The sequence below is a fragment of the Mixophyes fleayi genome, chromosome 9 (assembly GCF_038048845.1).
Source record: "Mixophyes fleayi isolate aMixFle1 chromosome 9, aMixFle1.hap1, whole genome shotgun sequence".
In the NCBI taxonomy this organism is placed as follows: domain Eukaryota; kingdom Metazoa; phylum Chordata; class Amphibia; order Anura; family Limnodynastidae; genus Mixophyes; species Mixophyes fleayi.
Window position 1 is genome coordinate 28,901,662 of NC_134410.1, and position 20,567 is coordinate 28,922,228.

At 40.5% G+C, this 20,567-nt stretch overlaps 1 protein-coding gene across 4 annotated transcripts in view; it reads right to left on the reverse strand.

Annotated features, from left to right (window-relative positions):
* Positions 1-5,869: 5,869 nt before the first annotated feature.
* Positions 5,870-20,567, reverse strand: part of TMLHE (trimethyllysine hydroxylase, epsilon) — a 35,554-nt gene continuing 20,856 nt past the window's right edge. For 3 of the 4 annotated variants that reach the window (XM_075187163.1, XM_075187161.1, XM_075187162.1), the window contains exon 8: positions 19,762-20,064. In XM_075187163.1, the coding sequence (XP_075043264.1) occupies positions 19,933-20,064 (132 nt within the window). In that variant the 3' untranslated portion in view covers positions 19,762-19,932. Of the gene's footprint in view, positions 6,115-19,761; positions 20,065-20,567 lie in introns of those variants that run through there. The other variant, XM_075187164.1, reaches the window with a different exon arrangement.

Genomic DNA, 20,567 nt, shown 5'->3' on the forward strand with positions numbered 1-20,567 from the left:
CTATTATTTTTATTTCAGCAATGACAATTAGCAATGTACCTCTCCTGTTTGTGTGTTAGCTATATAACACAGTACAATGTGACTACAGATTTAGAAGACCAAGCCTGCCAGGCATATTATTTCTATTTCAGCAATGATAATCAGCAATGGAACAATAGAGCTCTTCTCTTTGTGTGTTACCTATATAACACAGTACAATGTGACTGCAGATTTAGAAGACCAAGCCTGCCAGCCCTAGTATTTTTATTTCAGCAATGACAATTAGCAATGGAGCTCTCCTGAATGTCACTGGAGACTTTGAATAACACTGCTACCCCTCCTCTTTCTTTTCTACCTATGATGCTGCCCAACTGCACTAGAGACTGCCAAGAACTGTGCTACCCCTTCTGTGTCCCTCTGTGAAATGGCGTTGGATCGCTGCAGAGGGCTGTACTTATAGAATCCAAAACTCGCGAGATCTGACGACGTAACTATGACGTTTTGCCTCGTTTTCAATTCTGAGGGTGCGCGAAAGTACTCGGTACTTGGATCTGCTAAGTTCGGATGTGTTCGGTTCTCGGGGAACTGAGCCTGAGCATCTCTAGTTGTCACTAGTTTACAGTGAATTGAATGGCTGCTTTATCATGGAGGCTGTTCAGACAGTAAAATATCTTACCCTAAAACACAGCTTTTCTGGGGGTACCTGAGAAGAATGAGGAAAGTGTTTGTACATTTTAGTTTGTAGAGAAAAGTGGGTTAAACAAAAAATAACCACATTTCTACTTAACCGGCCAGGTTAGCTTCATGCAGATTTTGAAAACAAAATACCATGGTATGACTCACAAAATACAGCAATGCATGTGGTCTCAGCGTTTACCAATGTCTTTTACATCTGAATACAGCTTCCCTCCTTTACAACCACTGAGCATTTCCATGGTCTCATTGTTTCAATGTTTCTTCTTCTCACACTAAACATGTATTTACACACCAAATAGAAAGAATTCTTCCCTGCCACCTGGGATAATCAAAACAACCTCTACAACCCCAGAGTCACGACATTCTCCGAGTGCTGGTGACTCTGCAAAGCTTTAAATTGTGTTGTATAAATGAGGTTATAATTACGCATCATAAGATGTTGATATCGTATTACTGACACTGGTAATGTATAAGTCTCCACTCACTAGAATTTTTTCAAGAGCAACAAAAAGCAAATAATTCAAGTGGGCTGAACCCAACTGAATTAGGAGTGCAATAAGATATACTTTACACACACATACATCATCATCACCTTTTATTTATATAGCGCCACTGATTCCGCAGCGCTGTACAGAGAACTCACTCACATCAGTCCCTGCCCCATTGGGGCTTACAGTCTAAGTTCCCTAACATACATATACACAGACAGACAGAGAGAGACTAGGGTCAATTTTGATAGCAGCCAATTAACCTCCCTTTGAATCACCGTCTTTGCCCTCCTCATATCTCTTCCACCGCCCCTCAATACCTCTCATTGCTGCTTTTGTTTCTCTCCCATTGCCATCAAATCTCTCTAATTGCCCTCCTCATATCTCTTATTGCTCTCCTCTCATTGCTCCCATAATACCCCTAACATGTGCTTTTGCAACCCTCATATCTAATTTCCCTCCTCATAGCTCTCTCATATCTCTAATTGCCCCCTCATATTGCTCTCATACACACTTGCTTTTAGTTTTTCCACCCCTATGCTGCTCATACAAGAGGTGAACACGCTTCCTCTCTGAGCACAAAATTCTGGGGGTGCTCAGAGGATACTGTACATTGAGATTAGTCAAATGACTCTCAGGGGCACAATAACGGACTAGGAGGGCTGCGTAGTGAGTATTGCTGATTTAAGTGGTAATAAAAATAAGTGGAAATTGTTTTAGTGTCGTTCTTTACGCTGTCATGTAACCACATAAAAGTAGCAGTATGTATAAAGAAGAAAAACAGCTCCATTTTTCTAATTACATTGCTTTAAAGTTATAGGACTTGTCTCCTTCCTCATAACTGTATACTGGGGCCACTGATATTAGCAAGAAAATATATTCAGTATAACAAATGCTTAAAATATTCAAACTATAAATATCTTGTATACAACAGAAAACCATAAAACCTTACAATTTAAAAATAAACATTACAGGAAGAGCCTCAGTCCAGGATTGTTTTGCACCAATTTTCAGTGACCCTCCTATAAAATTTAATTAAAATGACCACTTTCAAAGCCATTTCATTGACTATAACTTTCCACAATAATGAACTAGTTATCACTGTAATATCAATTCTGCTTTGACATTCTACATTGATCTTTAGTAAAAGCATGATATTGTTTTGTTACAACAGCCTCACTCGCGTCTTATTTTTCTTTTTAATTTATATAAAGCATTTTGATGCTATTATACATGAGAGATTTAGATTGAATGTGGTCGGTCACACAAGGACCTATCTACAGCTCCATCCGAGAGTCAATAGGCAAGATCATTTTCCCATTTTGCTACTCAATTGGGTGTCACTTGGGTGCTGCTTTGATTGGAACATAACTGCACACAGAGGCCAATACCAGTCATCTTCTGACCGCTATTTTAGCCATGTCCAATAACATTTTAGAGGATCATTATCGGACATCGCAAACGATTTGAGGCTGTGATGTTAGGTCCATGGCCAAAATTTTGGCCACAATGCGGCTCAATCAAGACTGTGATAGGTAGTTAAATACTAAGGGGCATATTCCCATAGCTGCATAGTTCGACCAGAACGGTCGCAAAGTCACTCCGCAGCAATGTAACATGGCGGATTTCTCTTCACCCCTGCCCCACAGAGGTGCGAGGAGAAAACCGCGATATTTAGGTACCGTAGTACCTGCAAACGTGTGCAGCCACTATGTTGGGAGGAACATCGCAGCTAATTGGAAATGCCCCTAAGAAAAGGAGTTCATTAGAATAAAACTAAAAATACATGTTTTTCTAGCAGAACACATTTTTATATTCATTTTTTTTCTCTTTAATTACCCATAAAAAGTGTGAAAATCCTCCTTTTATTTGTACACTTGTACACTACTAAAGTTCTACAGCTGTATTCTGCATTTCAGCTAGGGACGTATGCTGTCTTCCATTAATGCTGGGTCATCTTGGCATTACTTTTCAAGGAACAAAATCTTCTTGCATACTGTATTTTGAAATTGGGTCAAAACACTTTCTTAAATAATGGAACCACTCGGAAACCACCCATGTTGGTTTGGTCAGCTGGGAGTAGTGTGAGACAAAATAGGAGATTAGCAAATGAATTAAAAGGTTGCATGTCTACAAAGGGGTTTCGAGTTTGGATTTAGGAAATTATATCATGGACAATGTTTCAGGACTGGGTCAGGTCCACAGGGTCTGACCTTTTGGATCTCTAGCAAGTACCAAAATACTAAATTATCTAATTTTTTTAACCTGCTCAGGATAAGTTGCAAAAATTACCATAGTCTGAGTGCTTAATTACTTAGCCAGAAGCTACAACAGCAGATTTACCCATTATAATTTCATACCTTCCAACATTCCAATTTTTGGAATCTTTGGGACAACAGCACAGTCACCTAAAAGGGAAGATGTGACCACGTCACGTGGGTGTGTGCACAGCATCGCTAAGGGAGGGCCCGATGATTTGGAAGCACTAGACAACCCCTCTCCCCCCTTCTCTACCCTGAAAGCATCTTTGCACTGCCGCACGCACCAGTAGCAGGTGTGTGCAAGGGCGTGCGGCATACCAACAGGAAGGTATGTCACATCCTGGTGACATCTATCTCAACTTTTCCAATAGTCAGGGCAAGCCCCCGCAAAATTGGGACTATCCCACCTAAAGTGGGACAATTGGGATGTATGCAGATCTATTAATAAACTGAAATACGCAGATGCAACATCTAAGCAAAAAACAACACCAATGCCTTACTGTACAATTATACAAATATAAGGTAAAAGTACCAAAGTTCTGGTCAAACCAATGACTCACAATGAACAAGTAAACCTTTAATGGAAAATAGACAATGGAATTTAATGTAGCTATACAAGAGCACAAAAGCACTTCATGATCAGAAATGTCATTTCCCTATCTTTTCATGTGCTACTGAAAAGATAGGCAAATGCATAAGCGAGTCAAACTATGTAGTTTAGAGATGCTCAGGCTGGGTTTCCCGAGAACCGAACACACCCGAACTTAGCAAATCCGAGCTCGGCTCGGTACTTTCGCGCGCCCTCGGAATTGAATACGAGGTGAAACGTCATTGTTGCATTGTCAGATTTCGGAACTTGCGAGTTTTGGATTCTATAAGTACCGCCCTCCACGGCGATCCAGTGTTATTTCACAGAGGGACACAGAAGGGGTAGCACAGTTCTTGGCAGTCTCTAGTGCAATTGGGCAGGGTCATAGGTAGAAAAGAAAGAGAAGGGGTAGCAGTGTTCTTCAAAGTCTCCAGTGACATTCAGGAGAGCTCCATTGCTCCATTGCTAATTGTCTTTGCTGAAATAGAAATAGGGTCGGCAGGCTTGGTCTTCTAAAGATGCAGTCACATTGTACTGTGTTATATAGCTCACACACCAACATGTCAGCTCCATTGCTAATTGTCATTGCTGAAATAGAAATAATAGGGCTGGCAGTCTTGGTCTAAATCTGCAGTCACATTGTACGATGTTATATAGCTCACACACCAACAGGACAGCTCCATTGCTAATTGTCATTGCTGAAATAGAAATAATAGGGTTGGCAGTGTTCTTCAAATTCTGCAGTTACATTGTACTGTGCCATAGCCACTCAGAAATAGGAGAGGTGGCAGTGTAAACACTGAAACAGAAATTCAAATAATAGGGCTGGCAGTGATATTAAAAGTATCCAGTCACATTTTACTGTGCCATAGCTCATACAGAAACAGGAGGAGTGTCCTTGTCCCTCTCCAGTCTTCAGTCACATTGTTCTTGTCATTCTCTAGTCTCAGTCATGATGATACTAAAGCCTATGTTCAAGTGCATAGTTATTTCAAGTCTCTAATATCTCTAATAAAGGTGAAAGTTTACTGTAGAAAAACATAAAATTACCAACATGCCATTCTACCGAAAATATTACCAAGCATACCAGTATCAGCTAGCTCACTTCTCAGCTAGATTTCAGCACCTGCAATCTACACTTTCATCATATTCACCCTCATCAGTGTGTATATCATCCTCTAACAATACTAATTCATCCCCGCTGGAATCCACCATCACAGAAGTCTGTGCACTTTGATGTAATTGCTGGTAATGGCCTTCCTCATGGAATTTGTAGTTCATTTTACGAAAGAGCTGTCACGATTTTTTGGCAATTCTTTTAGACCAGACCTAACGTCAAAATGTTGTGCAGACTCATCTGCACCACCACTGGGTGTCTTGTTAGGGGAATCACTTGACTCGCGCTAACAGTGTCTGCGCTCTCTTCGCAGGTGACTACTTCGAGTGGTTTCAGCACCTTGCACAACACGGAAAGTATTCTCCACTGCTCTGGACTAAAGTACATTCCCCCTAATTTCTATTCTTCTTGCTGCTGCTGCTCCTTTTCCAACTTAATTGCAAAATGTTAAAATCAACCAGAACTTTTGCTTTGCTAAGATGCAGATTTCGGGTCCGTAGCAACTTCAACACATAATACTGTCCTTCAAGGACTACTCTGTTGACCAATGCACATAGCCAGCACTGTGCAAGAAGTACTTAATATTATACCCTTTTTAAAGAGTTATGTGATGAACAGAAACAATTACAGTCATAAGATTTTTGATAAAACGACAAAATATTACAATTAGGAGCCTATAATGGAATGAATCGTTTTTATTTAGACAAAAGGATTGAAGCATGTTGAGTATCGTGCAAAAATGGCTTGACCGTTGTGTCAAAGAGGCTGCAAGTACCACAAGTTTGAGGATCGATCAGTTTGAGGCAGGAACAATGGACATGTATGTACAACGGCCTGGAAACTTTCTGGCGATCAGGCTCTCAGGCCTAGTAAGCGTGCAATGTTCAGCACATCATCCCGAGTGAGATAGCAACCGCAAAGTTGCCTATAACCTGTAAAGGACTCCCTTCCATGCAGTACCCTCCAGTTATCAACAAACAGCACCTGGAATAAGATAAAGAATTACTTTAGATTCAGCACAAAACACAATAAAAAAAGGTTTCATGAAAGTGCACTTGTTGTTTTGTATGCAGTGGAGGCAGCCATTTTGTCATCTTAAATAGTCACCCAAAACTAAAAATTCAGTCTGAAAATGTGAGTGCTATATAATACACAAGTGATGATAACCTATGTAGAAACTCCTGTAAATGTTTACTGTATAAACAGTGACTGCTGATGAAATATTCCATACCGCCACTTCTTATTTTAAACTTCAACCACTGATTAGGATATCAAAGCATAACCATTAATTGTTAATATTTATTAATGTAAACCAGACAGGACTCACACGGTGTGCTTTAGGAATCAAAGGCTTTTAAAAACGCTAAATGGATTTCTATAGTTTCCTCAATAAAAAAAATCAACAACTTTCAGACACTTCATTTGGTAAAATACTAGAATGTCATGTCATGGGGTATTCTCTTTAAACTAAACCACACAGATTTTGCATAAACTCATAATGTTCGTATTCTGCTAAAAACCACAGTAAGTATTTGTTTTTCTGTGGTGTCCTGTGAAGTAGTACATTTCACATATCTTCTTTAAAATGTCTTTTTTTATTACATATATATTTATATTTTTATTATATTTATATATGTTATATATTTATTATATTTATTTTTTATTATATTTATTTGTTAATAAAGTGTGTGTGTGTTCGAATGTAAACAGTATTATTATGTCAACAATTCAAATTTAGACAGAGTTATTAGGTCGACAGTTCGAATATAGACAGTCAGATCGAATACAGACAGTACTATTGGGTGGCCAATTCAGAAGTAGACAGTATTATTAGGTCAACAATAATATCCCTAACCCTATCCATATAATACTGTCTACATTTCAATTGTGGGCCTAACAATACTGTTGAAATTTGACTTGTCAACCTAATGTTGTCGACTTTCTGAATGTCGACCAAATGAATGTCTAGACTCTAGCCGATTTGATTGTGATAACTTGTAAGACTTGTTTATCTTACAATGAAATGCCTGTTGATATTATAGATAGGAGTCTCGTTGTTTGCTGAAATGCATTGTTTCAGCTTATCACTGAGATTAAATATGGCGTGCGGCCCTTTTGACGGTTAGCAGAGCGTCCCATGCGACCCCTGAAGTATATCAGGTTGCCGATCTATAGTGTCAAGCAATAAGGGTGGAGTGGTTTCCATCCCCCGACCTCCTGGTACAGTACAGAGTGGGTAGAAAGTGAGATCATCTCACATGAATGGTCTCACAAACCTTTCTCTGCTTTGGATAGCTGCATGTATCATGGAAGTAGTCTTGCATCCCAGTTGCAGAGCTAAGACTACATTTCAGTGTATCAGATAGAATTATGCTAACTACTCAGAGAAACTTGAAGCTGCAAGTTCAGTGACATCACACACCACTAGAAGGGAATGAGAGCAGGTGATCGCCACCTGCTGACAATTCAGCAGAATGTCTTGTGGGAAATGTAATATACAGTCCTTTGCGTCAATGCTTTTCCCAAGCATTGTTTAGAGCATGGGTAGGGCCAGCGCTGAGATAATGTATCCACCTTATGAGAATGAATTCATCATTGTTATAGCAAACACTCAGCAGTAAAATCATGAACTCAAATGGCTGACATGTAGTAAGTCTGTTTACCTGAAGAGAAGCGGCTATCTTACATATTACATCTAATTTTAACCATTAGAATTGTCTTTGTGGGATAGTCACTATATATAGGCCCTCTATAGGTTATGGAAAATAGTACCCGTCTTTGGATTATTGGAATTATGGTTTCCAATGACAGAAAAGAAAGCTTCTCTTTGTGTTTGTAGTAAACTTTGAGGCAAAGCGACTACCAGGTCTCGAAAACACCTGTCAAAAAACACACAGAAGACAAAACACTGTATTTTAGCCATGTTATTACCAGAGCGTTCATAATGTGTTCTCACAGCTTCCCTGCAGCATAGTGCACTATGTACTTAATGGGTGTGAACATAGAACTGTATTATACTTTACAGAAAATTAATGATTGTGAACACTGAAGTGTCAAAACGCAAAGCAGCACGTATCCACAGGTCCATTTACTAGGCTTTGCAGATGGGCATTAAACACACTTTGAGCACTTGACTTTGATGCTGGTGTGTACAATCCTATAGATCAGTGGTTCCCAAATGTTTTCAGTTCGCTGAACCCTTAGAGTCTCCATAATTTTTTCAAGGCACTCTAGTTGTATTCAAAAATAATACACATAAATCCAAGGGAAAAGAATATTTTTATATATTTTTTCAAATTATATTTCTGTCAAAAAATAATTTACAGCTAACTCACACTGTGCCCTCCTTCATCTCCACACACTCTGTGCCCCTGCATCCACTCACTCTGCTGAATCTGCATCCACACACTCTGCCGCCCCTGCATCCACACACTCTGTGCCCCTTCTGCATTCCCTCACTCTGCCCAGGTTCTAATCAAGGTGGTGTTTCTCATTATCTAGATGATTTTCTTTTAGTCGGTCCCCCAAATTTGCCCGTTTGTGCTAATTTGTGGAATGATACTAAGGCCTTTCTTCATTGTTTTGGTGTTCCGGTTGCTCATGAAAAAACAGAGGGTCCTTCCACTTGCCTTTCTTTTTTGGGAATTGAAATTGATTCTATGTTGGGCTGCTGTCCTGTTCCAATTGATAAGGTTAATAAATTAAAGGAGCTCATAGGGGTTGTTCGTCGTGCGTTAAAGATTCCTCTTAAGAAAGTACAATCTTTGTTGTGACAGGATGGACCTCCTATGCCACCCTGTCTGTTGCTGCCGGGAACCAGCTGGGCTTACTTTGGCACAATTCCCTTTCGGTATTCCAAACGCGCCCTCTCACCACAGTAGGAGGGTCTTACAAATGCTGCCACAACTGGACTCCTTTACCGGCATCCAGTACCAGGTTTCTTCTGGGTAACTGACGCTGCAAGTGTACCCCGTTATTGGTTGACCTCGGCTGATACCCCTGACCTCTTCCTAAGAATCAAGGTTGCTGTGGATGGATCCTCCCTGGCCTATCACACTGGCCAAAGCTGCTGGGTAGCGGCAGAGCGGTGGAACTGGATGCTGGGTCAAAACCTGAGAAACAGCCGGGAACGGATTCGATTTTGGTTCTAATCTGCAGGTCACAGGATCTTTCCTGGATCTTGTTTCAGACACAGAGAAAATCTAACAGCAGTCTAATTAAACCTTCCTATGCCTTTAGGTGCTAGACCTTCACACATCAAAGGTCTAATTAACATGGGTCCTTTCTTCTAACAGTTGCAGAATACACATTTCCTCCAAAGAAAAGAATTCCCCAAGGAAAGTTGCAAAACCCCAAACAAGGCATTTCCTTACACCAAGATACTCAAAAGACTTACTAAACAAGGGCTTATTGTATCAGATATATGCATCAGAAATAATGCATTTCCTCTAGCAAGGTTAAAACAGAAAAAAAAGAGTTTTCTCCCCTGGTCTCAGAAATAAAGATTTCCTATACCAAAATATACACAATATCAAAAATAACTGCATTTGCAAGTATATAAATAAGCACCCTGCACTATTTCCTTTAAATACATTTCTACTATAAGTTACTTATAAGTGTTCCACTCACACTTCCCCCCCGCCTTGTCCATGCGGGCAACCAGCATGCCATGTCCCAACGATATGATTCCTGGTCCCGCAGCTCTTAGGGTTACCCAGGGTGACCTGGCTCTTTCTGCCGAGACAGTCCAGTACTGGAGCACGAACCAGGGCTTCCTTTAACGACTGAAATGCTTTTCCTCAGGTTAGGCCCGAGGGCACGGTGTAGCTAATACATCTTGATGAGACGCCCCTTACAAAGTACCAATTTAAATTTATATTTAAAAAAATGTGTGTCCAGACTGGGTTTGAAACAGATATTCTTTAAGAATTGGTGCATCCACCTCTACGGCATTAGAAGGGTCCTCCGTGGAGAGCATCAAAAGGCTGGGAGGTTGAAAATCCTCAGCTTTTTAGAAGTATATTAGACCCAACAAATTATGATTTGTCCCTCCTTGGCAACCCAGGATTCGTCCGCTCGTCACTGTTGGCTGTGAGGGCGTGAAGGGATTTCCATAATTTTTCCTCTAATGAGGGTCCTCATAGAACGGAGCACCTTCGAGGTTTTGTACGTTTTTTACCTTCATATGTGATGCCCCATCTTCCCCTTCCTCCCTATCTTCACTTATCCCTTCATCATTCCGGGTTTTTATACTGGGTCTGGGGCTTGCTGACAGGGATGCACCTCAATTTGAGTGATGCTGTCACTGTTAAGCGTTGTAAAAGAAAGGGATGCATGCTATGCAATCACATGTGTATTGATATAGGTTTACTATCTGGTTTACAGATTGCAACATGAAAACTTTGCAAGTTTGGGTGGTCGGCCACTGCTTTGTGTATTGGGCGGCCAGATATCCGGCGGCTCAGGAATCGCCTTCAAGTAATACCCCGATGCAAGTGCAATGGTTTGGTAGGCAGGGAATGTGCTGGGACACTTTTAGAGGGACGATTTCTAGTCCGATAGACAACAAACAAGCCCCTGATATTCCTATTTTTCATTTAGGGGGTAATGATCTGGGCAATGGAAAAACTATTGACCTTATATGGAGGATTATCAATGATAGTCAGGTGTTAGCGCTTAGATGGCCAAAAATGAAGGTTTGCTGGTCTGATATTGTTCCGCTTCTTAATTGGAAAAGGGGATCGTGGGGGGTTCAACCATAGGTAATCTCAGACGTTAAGTAAATTGAGCAGTGAATAAATTCCTGAGGTCTTCAAAGAGATGGTCAATACAGCATCCTGACATTAACTTTTGTAATGCACACCTGTATAGGCTGGACGGGGTGCAACACAATGACATAGGTTTAGCTTTGATTATAGGTCGGATTTCTGGCAACTTTCTAGGGTCATTATGGTGGCGGGCTCTCAGTCCTTCGGAAGACGTCAGCTCTGGCAAGAAAGAGGTGCAGCCAGCGGTTTAATATATGGGCGCAAGGTTTATGTTCGGCCACAGTGGGCTTTCCCTTTCGCTCTAGTCTCTTCAGGGTCATTTGTGTAGGTACCAAAAAAAGGTTTTTAGGTGCTGTGGAGGAATGTGAGTCATTGGCGTTTAGGAAAAATGGGAACCCGAATGGTTATGAATACTTTCACTCGTCTCTTCAGTGTCATTTGTGAGCCCGGGGTATCATTTGTTGAAGCATGCCTCTGGGGCCAGAAGGGGCGGAGTCTTTCTGACACCTTTAATGTAGCGCCAGGATTCAGGGCCGGCTGGCCACCCCCAAGTTAATGTTTGGGATTGACTGGTAGCTGTTATTGCACTGCCCTCTGTTGGGAGAAGCCCTTGTGGAATGCCACGGTCCTACTATGACTTACATTTGTTACTTTATGAAAGAGGCATGCCTGGTATGTTCTGGGTAAACAATAATAATAATAATAATTAGTTTGTACATTAGTGGCAAGAAGATTAATTTGCTTTACTCAATATTTTATCCAAAGCATATAAAGTAATATTCTAAACTGCTCTATTAAAGTGATAGAATGTGACTCATTGCTATAGGCAACCAATATATATCTATACCTATCCGTATATAGCAAACGAGAAATGATTTTCTATCAGTATAGGAAAAAACATATTAGCTGTATTTTTCCTTTTCATTTAAAGAAAATGTAAATACAAGAGTGTAACTAGAGGAAGAACACCACATCACTGGACACCATAACAAAAGAACAGTATCCAAAAGAACAGTATAACGATCAGTATCGAGCAAGCGGATAGAATGCAAGTCCGTTTCACGCTGGTAGGAAGGCAATGTCCTGTCTTACCTGTATGAGAGAAAATGTCAGGAAGATACCAATAGAGCCATCCCATACCCCTCCTACAGGTGGACTTTCTTCAGTTAAAACAAATCAACTTCATCCAATTACCACCTTGCAGGATTCTCAAGTATGTACTGATGTACCAATGAAATATAGCTGGGTAAAGGTGTATTGAAATGTTTCTAATGCATTGCTGTGTCTTACTCAGGGTTTTTGTTAGTAGATGTGGTAGCCCTAGAGTTATAGAAGGTGATAGGGGTATTCATTTTATTGGTAATAACTTTATAATGTATGAGCAGTGATAGCAAGTTACATGCTTTTGATCAGCTACAAACCAGCAGGAAAACTAAAGTAACGGTACTAGCTAGAGCAAATGGAACGGAATGAGGGTTGAAACTTGATTGGAGTGGATGGTAGCTTCGGCCACTAGTCTTCCCCACTATCAAAGGCACTCCTAAACTGCCTCTTAACCTGTCATCTTTTGAAATGTTTTTGACTTTCCTTGTGATGAGTTTGTAACTGAGAGACTGTTCTAGATCTTGAGAGGAAAAGCAAATAGTGAGACAGCAACAAAGAACGTTCAAAACACTGTCTCCTGAGGTGTTACACTTACTGTTATAATGTTGGACTGGGAGAGTAAGTTGTGGAACTGTAATTTCCTATGCTCAGGTTGTTTGACAGACAGGTACCAAGTGTTGACAACCAGCATCACCTCCTTAGGGGTAGCAGAGACACACTGGTACCCATTTCATCCACTGTAGAGGGGTCAACACCCGGAGCAGGTTCCAATTACACTTGTGAATCTGTTCTGGGAGACCCCAATTGCAGTTAACAACACCTGAGCCAAGGACTTTGCAAAGACCGTTGTCCAGCATGAAGTAGTAGTTTTACCTGTTCTGTATTTCTCTCATCTCATTGTCTTTTCAGGACAGTCAATTCGTTCAATTGTGAACAAGTGATAGAGGCTGGTTCAGGTAGTGATATTGAGGAGTTGGGGATGAAGGAGAATTTGTTAGCAAAATCGGTCCAGCCACTTACTCTATTCAATTCAGGGGTAAAGGAAAATTTGGTAACTTTGGAGACAGTGTGAGTGGCTATTGTCTGAGGAGTATTATGCCTGTAAGTATGTTGTCCCCATAGTTGAAGAGTTGTGCATCCAGCGATGCCAGTCCAGTAATATTCAGACTTGAGAAGATGATCATTATTCTTGGGTGTGTAAGGTTGTAGACCAAACAGTGCTGGGTGTGCTCTCACGTGCCTCAGAGATTATATCGAGTAGAACTAGTTCTCTTTCCACAAAATATTGCTGCGGTACCCAAATTATTGGGTGGGAGATCACTAGGGGAAAGGTAAGCCAACTAGGTCCATTAGTTTGCAGTCTCTCAATATTCGGCAGGACAAAGAAACTTGAGTATTGGGAGACTCGGAAGAACGAACAGACAATAGCCCGCCCCACAAGTGTTGAAGAAAAGAACTGTTGATATTATTAGAATGTACAGGGTGAGTCAAAAGTCGCAGTACACCCTTTTATTTCAAAAGTGCATATAGGAATTGGGAAACCTAAATACTCCAGTAAGGTATGGGTGACGTGGTCTATCTTTTACAGTATGTACCAAACATGGGCGCCATCTTGAAATCAGCCTACCGGCCCAATTTGTGTAGAGTTTTTGAAATAAAAGGGTGTACTGCGACTTTTGACTCACCCTGTATATACTAACTCAGGTTGAAGGAGATCTTAAATCACATTGTTGGTAGACATAGGTTGATATTATTGATGTACATGTATTATTTAATGTTGTCTGAGTGAATACACATGCTTTGCACAGATGAACATGTTAGGCATGAAGAACTGTAGTAGAATATTCTATATTGTTCATACATGTGCTATTGTACCTTTGAAGGGCACCAGATGTATAGGTTCCATAGTAAAAGAAAAATTGTTTCTAGGATTGTGACTTCTTTCATGGTAACCTAACTGATATCTACAGACAGTGCCATCAAACACAAAGGGGACAAACATTACTGAAAAATTAAACATACTACCGAGATCCTGCAACAAAATCTTTAAGGTAATAGTTTTGTGTACTATCAAAGTCGAATCATTGGATAAGAGAAAGTATATTGATTAATATTGTTTTACCATGCAATTGCGATCAGTACACCATGTGTCATGGTGCAATCACATGATAAATAACGCACACATACACTTATATATAGTTAATTTATTATAATAGTTCCAATCCACAGTCGTTTATGTACAGATGTTATGTACACGTTAGTGAGATCTAAGCTTCAGTTCACAGGAAACACATCATGTCTGGTATCATTCTAATCCCCTATTTATCCACAGATGTCTTGTTCAAACACCAAAAGGATTGCACCTTGTGTATGCCAGTTATGGATGATAGGGAATAAATGATTAGAATGATATTGTCTGTATAATGCTAATATACCAGTTTGAACTAGTTCTTGGCGGGAAGATTAAAGTATGCATCTTCTGGAGATCTGACCCCACTCCTGGATGGCATCGTTTGAACTGGCCAATGAGCTGCACTACACTGGACCTAACTGAAGCCTGAACCTATGGAAACATGCCAAATCATCTGTATTGTATTCACTGCATCACTGACAGTACATAAGTAGGAGCTCTGGGAACAGCATTCAGTTACTCTGACCACAGTCTTCAGGACTGTATAGCTGGATCCAGCACAGCACTGCTGTACTTATTTATTGAAGTGTTGTTCTTTTTGATTTTGCTAAATAAATTGCTTCTGCTTTGGAACCACACAAATCGCATAGACAATGTTTATTGGAAAACAATAACTTTAATAAGACATACCACATCAGAGACATATAATTCAGTAAAAAGCTGAATAAGACCTATAGATGAAATTGGCAAAAAAAAAAAAAAAAAAAGATACACCCTTGCACTACCCACTAGGCCATGGAATAAGCATACGGCAATGGGGCTCCAGCAGTTTGGGGAAACTCACCTCACCAGTGCTCCAATGATTCCTGTTCCAGACAAACCATTCCACCTTTATACACTCCGCGAACAGCATGAAATAATGGGGTTTGACATATCGGTCAACAATTTCTTAGCAAAAGCACAACGTTTCAATTTTCAAGCTCCACTGGTGCAGTACTCTCAATAATTAACAAAACAAAGCCTGCTCAAGGCTGACATATACTTAGCACATAGCTATAGGCATCAGCAGGTGAAAGTCATTCAACTGCCTATGAGAAAATGAAAGAATATAAAAAGGATACTTTAAACAGTCTTGACCTTTTTTGTAAACTGGGCTCTGCATTTCAAACCCTTCCTGATCCTCTAAAAAAAACACACAATTATTAATATATAAAACCATAAAAAGCTGTATAAATAGAATATGTTAAATCAATATTTTAAATGATCAGTTCCTCTGCAGCACTAAGGGTTAAGTGCTTTGCAGAGAACTGCAACACTATTCAAATAGTAGTAAGCTGGAGAAGGCAGCCTGATTCCTCACTTAGACCAGAGGCTGAGCACCAGGAGCTCTGTTACATTTAGTCATCTACAAGCTTATGGCAAAATCTGAGAGATTCCAAAGAAGAAAATAAATAAATAAATATCAATTGAAAATCATTGTATTATCATTTTGGGATTGGTATTAAAGATAAAGCTGTGCGGTTCATCTAAGGATGGCAATACACCTACAAATGATCAATGATTGAAGTATATCTGTAGGAAGTGCCCAAGAATCAATGCTCTTCAGAAACCTAATGCAACACTACATGCAGAGCTTTGATTGTACAAAAGAACTATTGTTTCTAAAGTTATGTTTAGTTTTCATAAATCATGAAAGCTGTGTAGACTTTTAAAGATGACTAGTCAGAGACCAGCTACAGCTGTGGCATACGAATTAAAATAGGAGGTGGGCTGTAAAAGGAAGGAGACAGTGCCGGATGACAAATCTCAGTGAGACTACTGTTTTCTCCTAAATCCCAATCTTTGGTAAAGATAGATAAAGAAACCGTGCAAAGAGAATCATACAAGAGAAAGTTAAAAAAAAAAAAAAAAAAAAGGCACAACATGAACTCTGAGACGATATCCAATATAGCTTCGAAACAGGAAGCGGTTGAAAATGTGCACAGTTTAACCCAGAAACCCTACTCATTCTTAATATATTACCCATACTCCTAGTATATTCTCACCTTTGTCAGCATACAATTAACTGATTAGTCTCCTAAAAGGAGCCACTAACCTGCAAATTGAAACAAATTGCAGATATTCATGTTTTGTGAGGGAACAAAAAGGGGGATGGGGAGCACTTTTTTCTGCAAGAACCAGAATGCATGATATAAATCATTGTTTCTCCAACTCTACTGCCCCTTATATCTCTAACCTACTCTCCATTCACACTCCTGCCCGCTCCCTGCGCTCGGTCAACGACCGCCGCCTCTCCTCCACTCTTATCACCTCTTCCCACTCCAGAATCCAAGACTTTTCCCATGCAGCCCCCCTTCTCTGGAACGACCTCCCTCGTTCCATCCGTCTCTCTCCTACTCTGTGCTCCTTCAAACGTGCACTAAAAACTCACCTCTTCCTCAAAGCCTACCAACCATCTACTTAACCCCCCCATCTCCTTCCTTTAGCTCATCCTCCCTTCTCTCCTCTTGTGCCTGGTCTGTTTACCCTCCCTTAGGATGTAAGCTCGTATGAGCAGGGCCCCCTCCCCTCCTGTCTCCATTCCTGTTCTTCCACTCCGTCTTTACTGCATATGACTGGCCGGAGTTTCTGAAGTATTGGTACTTTTTGTTCATTGTTCTGTATGGTTTCACCTTGTATAGTCTACTGTTAGTACTGTGTGTGGCGCTGCGGATACCTTGTGGCGCCTAACAAATAAATGATAATACTATTGAATCAGATATTTAGATGTGAATTAGCGTTTCCAGGTGCATTTTAAAACAGCCATCAGTCAAAAATACATATACGGTAATACTACAGATGGAACACAATATATTAAAAGAGGGAGCAATCCGGCAAATCCTGTTGTGAGGATGCGCCACCTGGCTTTGCTGTAGCCCCGCAGCTTAACTCAAAAACACAATCTGCATGCTGAATGACAGTCGCTGCAAACGTTAACTCAAGGGAAAGAAATCATCTGTCCTGTTCTCTAAACAGGTGGCCTTAGGGCCTCATGCGGCCCTCAAAACCTTCACCTGAGGCCCCAGCACCTTCCTGCTTTATTGTCAGAATTGTTTGTTATAGCGTGTAACACTTGTTATAAATGCCTGCAGATATGTTATTGCAGACAGGTGTCTTCCTTTAAAACAATATATTTAGTGAATTTACTACTGAGATTAAGGGTAATGTGCGGCCCTTCGGAATGTTAGAGGGCAACACCAGGCTGTAATAAAACAGATTGGAGATGATCTTTAAATCCAGAACCATAAGCAGGTTAGTTAGTACATGTAGTCCGCTATAAAACCAAACCAGGCATAATTAATTTTGTGTGTGTCATTGACAATTAAAACCATATAATGATTCCCTATAAAGGTTTCCATCTCTTCTAGTACGCCTCCTACTGGGCGGAACTAAAAAAAAGTCACTACAAAAAAAAAAAAAAAAACAAACAAAAAAAAAAAAGTGATAAACCAAAAGTGATAAACCATCAAACTGAAAGGATGCAGCGTATTTACTAACCCCATATTTCTAAAACCCTTTACGTCTTTTCATTCTCCGTCACAGAATAGTATTACACATGAACTATTATATGCAATGTATACTTTATTAAAAGATGGCATTCACAAAACAGACTAGGGGAGAAATCTGCGATGTTGAGGTACTGTAGTACCTGCAAACTTACACAGCCACTTTTCTTGGAGGAACATCGCAGTTAATTCAAAATGCCTCCAAGAAAATAGGATTTATAGTTACGATAAATCTCTGAGTCCATCTGGGGGACACTGCTTAACCATGGGGTTGAGTAGGGAGGGGAGGAGTCTGGCACCTAAAGAGTTAACTTTCTTCCTGCTGACAGCATATCCCTCCCACCAATTCCCCACATACCTCAGTTTGATTACCAAAGCCCTAGGACGAGAGGCCAATCAACTAAGATACACCCCTCAACAGAGGGAGGAGTGGAGAGAAAAGAAAAACGAAAAAAGGGGGGGACCGCAGTGTCCCCCAGATGGACTCAGAGAAAGATTTATCGTAAGTATAAATTCTATTTTCTCTTTCATCCATCTGGGGGACACTGCTTAACCATGGGGACTTACTGAAGCAATCCCTCTGAAGGGTGGGACTGCTCTGATCTCCTTGCACGTAGAACACTACGGCCAAAGGAGGCGTCCCCAGACGCAATACATTAAATTGGTAGAATTTCGTAAAGGTATGGACCGAGGACCAAGTGGCTGCCCTGCACAGCTGGTCCACCGTGGCTCCATTCCGTGCCGCCCAAGACGCCCCAACCAAACTGGTAGAATGGGCAACAATACGCTTTGGCACAGGGAGATTAATATGGACATAAGCCTCCCTGATAGTCAGGGTAAGCCATCTGGCAATAGTTTGCTTAGATGCTGGCTATCCCCGCTTAGAAAAGTCAAATACAAATAGAGAATCTGTCTTACGTATATATGTGTTAAGAGATCTGCAGAGATACGTAATGCCCTCACTACGTCCACATTTATTTGTTCACGTTCCAGGACTGAGGCTCCTCTCTGAACACTGGAACAACTATTTCCTGATTAATATGGAAACCTGAGACCACCTTAGGGAGAAAGGACAGAACAGTCCTTAAACTGCTCTGTCCTCATTTTTATTGTGGAAGTACACGGACAAAGCTGATACCTGAACCTTCAAGGTTCCTAGTTTAAGCTCAGCCTCTAAACCACACTGTAAGAAGGCAGAAATCTAGCCAGACCAAAGGATCTAGAATTGTAAGCCCTCTTCTTACACTATTTTATATATACATGCCAGATGCGGTGGCAGATCCTGGCCGAACTGGCTTCCTGGCACTTGGGAGGGTGCACTCCGTACGCACCAGTAGCAGGTGTGTGCAAGGGCGTGCGGCATACCAACAGGAAGGTATGTCACATCCTGGTGACATCTATCTTAACTTTCCAATACTCAGAACAAACCCCCAGAAACAGGACTATCCCAGCTAAATTGGGACAATTGGGATGTACGCAGATCTATTAATAAACTAAAAATATACAGAGCCAACATCTAAGCAAAAACCACCAATGTCTTACTGTACAATTCTAAAAATATAAGGTAAATATACCAGCGTTCTGGTCAAACCAATGACTCACAATGAACAAGTAAACCTTTAATGGACAATAGACAATGAAATTTAATGTAGCTATACAAGAGCACAAAAGCACTTCATGATCAGAAATGTTATTTCCCTATCTTTTCATGTGCTAGTGAAAAAAAGATAGGGAAAGGCATAAGGGAGTCAAACTATGTAGTTATTGTTAATTTGAGGGATGCAGATTGATGCCAGTTTTATTTTTCCTTTTCACACTCAATTGCAGCTTGTTGAAACCAAATCAGAACTTTTGCTTTGCTTTGCTCAGATGCAGATTTCGGGTCCATAGCAACTTCAACAAAGATTAGTCCTTCGAGGATTAGTCCTTCGAGGACTACTCTGTTGACCAATGCACATAGCCAGCACTGTGCAAGAAGTACTTAATATTATACCTTTTTTAAAGAGTTATGTGATGAACAGAAACAATTACAGTCATAAGATTTTTGATAAAACGACAAAATATTACAATTAGGAGCTTATAATGGAATGAATCATTTTTATTTAGACAAAGGATTGAAGCATGTTGAGCATCTTGCGAAAATGGATGGACCATTATGTCAAAGAGGCTGCAAGTACCACAAGTTTGATGATCGATCAGTTTGAGGCAGGAACAATGGACGTGTATGTACAACGGCCTGGAAACTTTCTGGCGATCAGGCTCTCAGGCCTAGTAAGCGCGCAATGTTCAGCACATCATCCCGAGTGAGATAGCAACCGCAAAGTTGCCTATAACCTGTAAAGGATTCCCTTCCATGCAGTACCCTCCAGTTATCAACAAACAGCACCTGTAATAAGATAAAGAATTACTTTAGATCCAGCACAAAACACAATAAAAAAAAAGGTTTCATGAAAGTGCACTTGTTTTGTATGCACTGGATGCAGTAATTTTGTTGTCCTAAATAGTCACCCAAATCTAAAAATTCAGTTTGAAAATGTGGGTCCTATCTAATATATAAATGCTTAGTGGCGTCTGTGTGTGGGAAAAAAAAAACCAAGTTGCAGCGCCACCTGCTGGGCAGAGTTATACACTGACCTACTAAATTCTTAGTGTGTGTGGGGAAAAAATTTCAAAAAGGGCTGAAATTTGGTAGGGCTCAAACTCATTTTCGTGAGGTAATTTTACCTCATGAACACACGTGTAGAGGCGTGCGTTTCTCAGAAAGGGCTCATCCAATTGACCTGAAATTTGGTATACTGACATTTGACAAAAAATTAGAATAGTCAAGTCAGTTAACTTCCATCATCCCCCCTTTCCCCTGTGGGAGGGGTAGTAAAGGCTAAATTTACG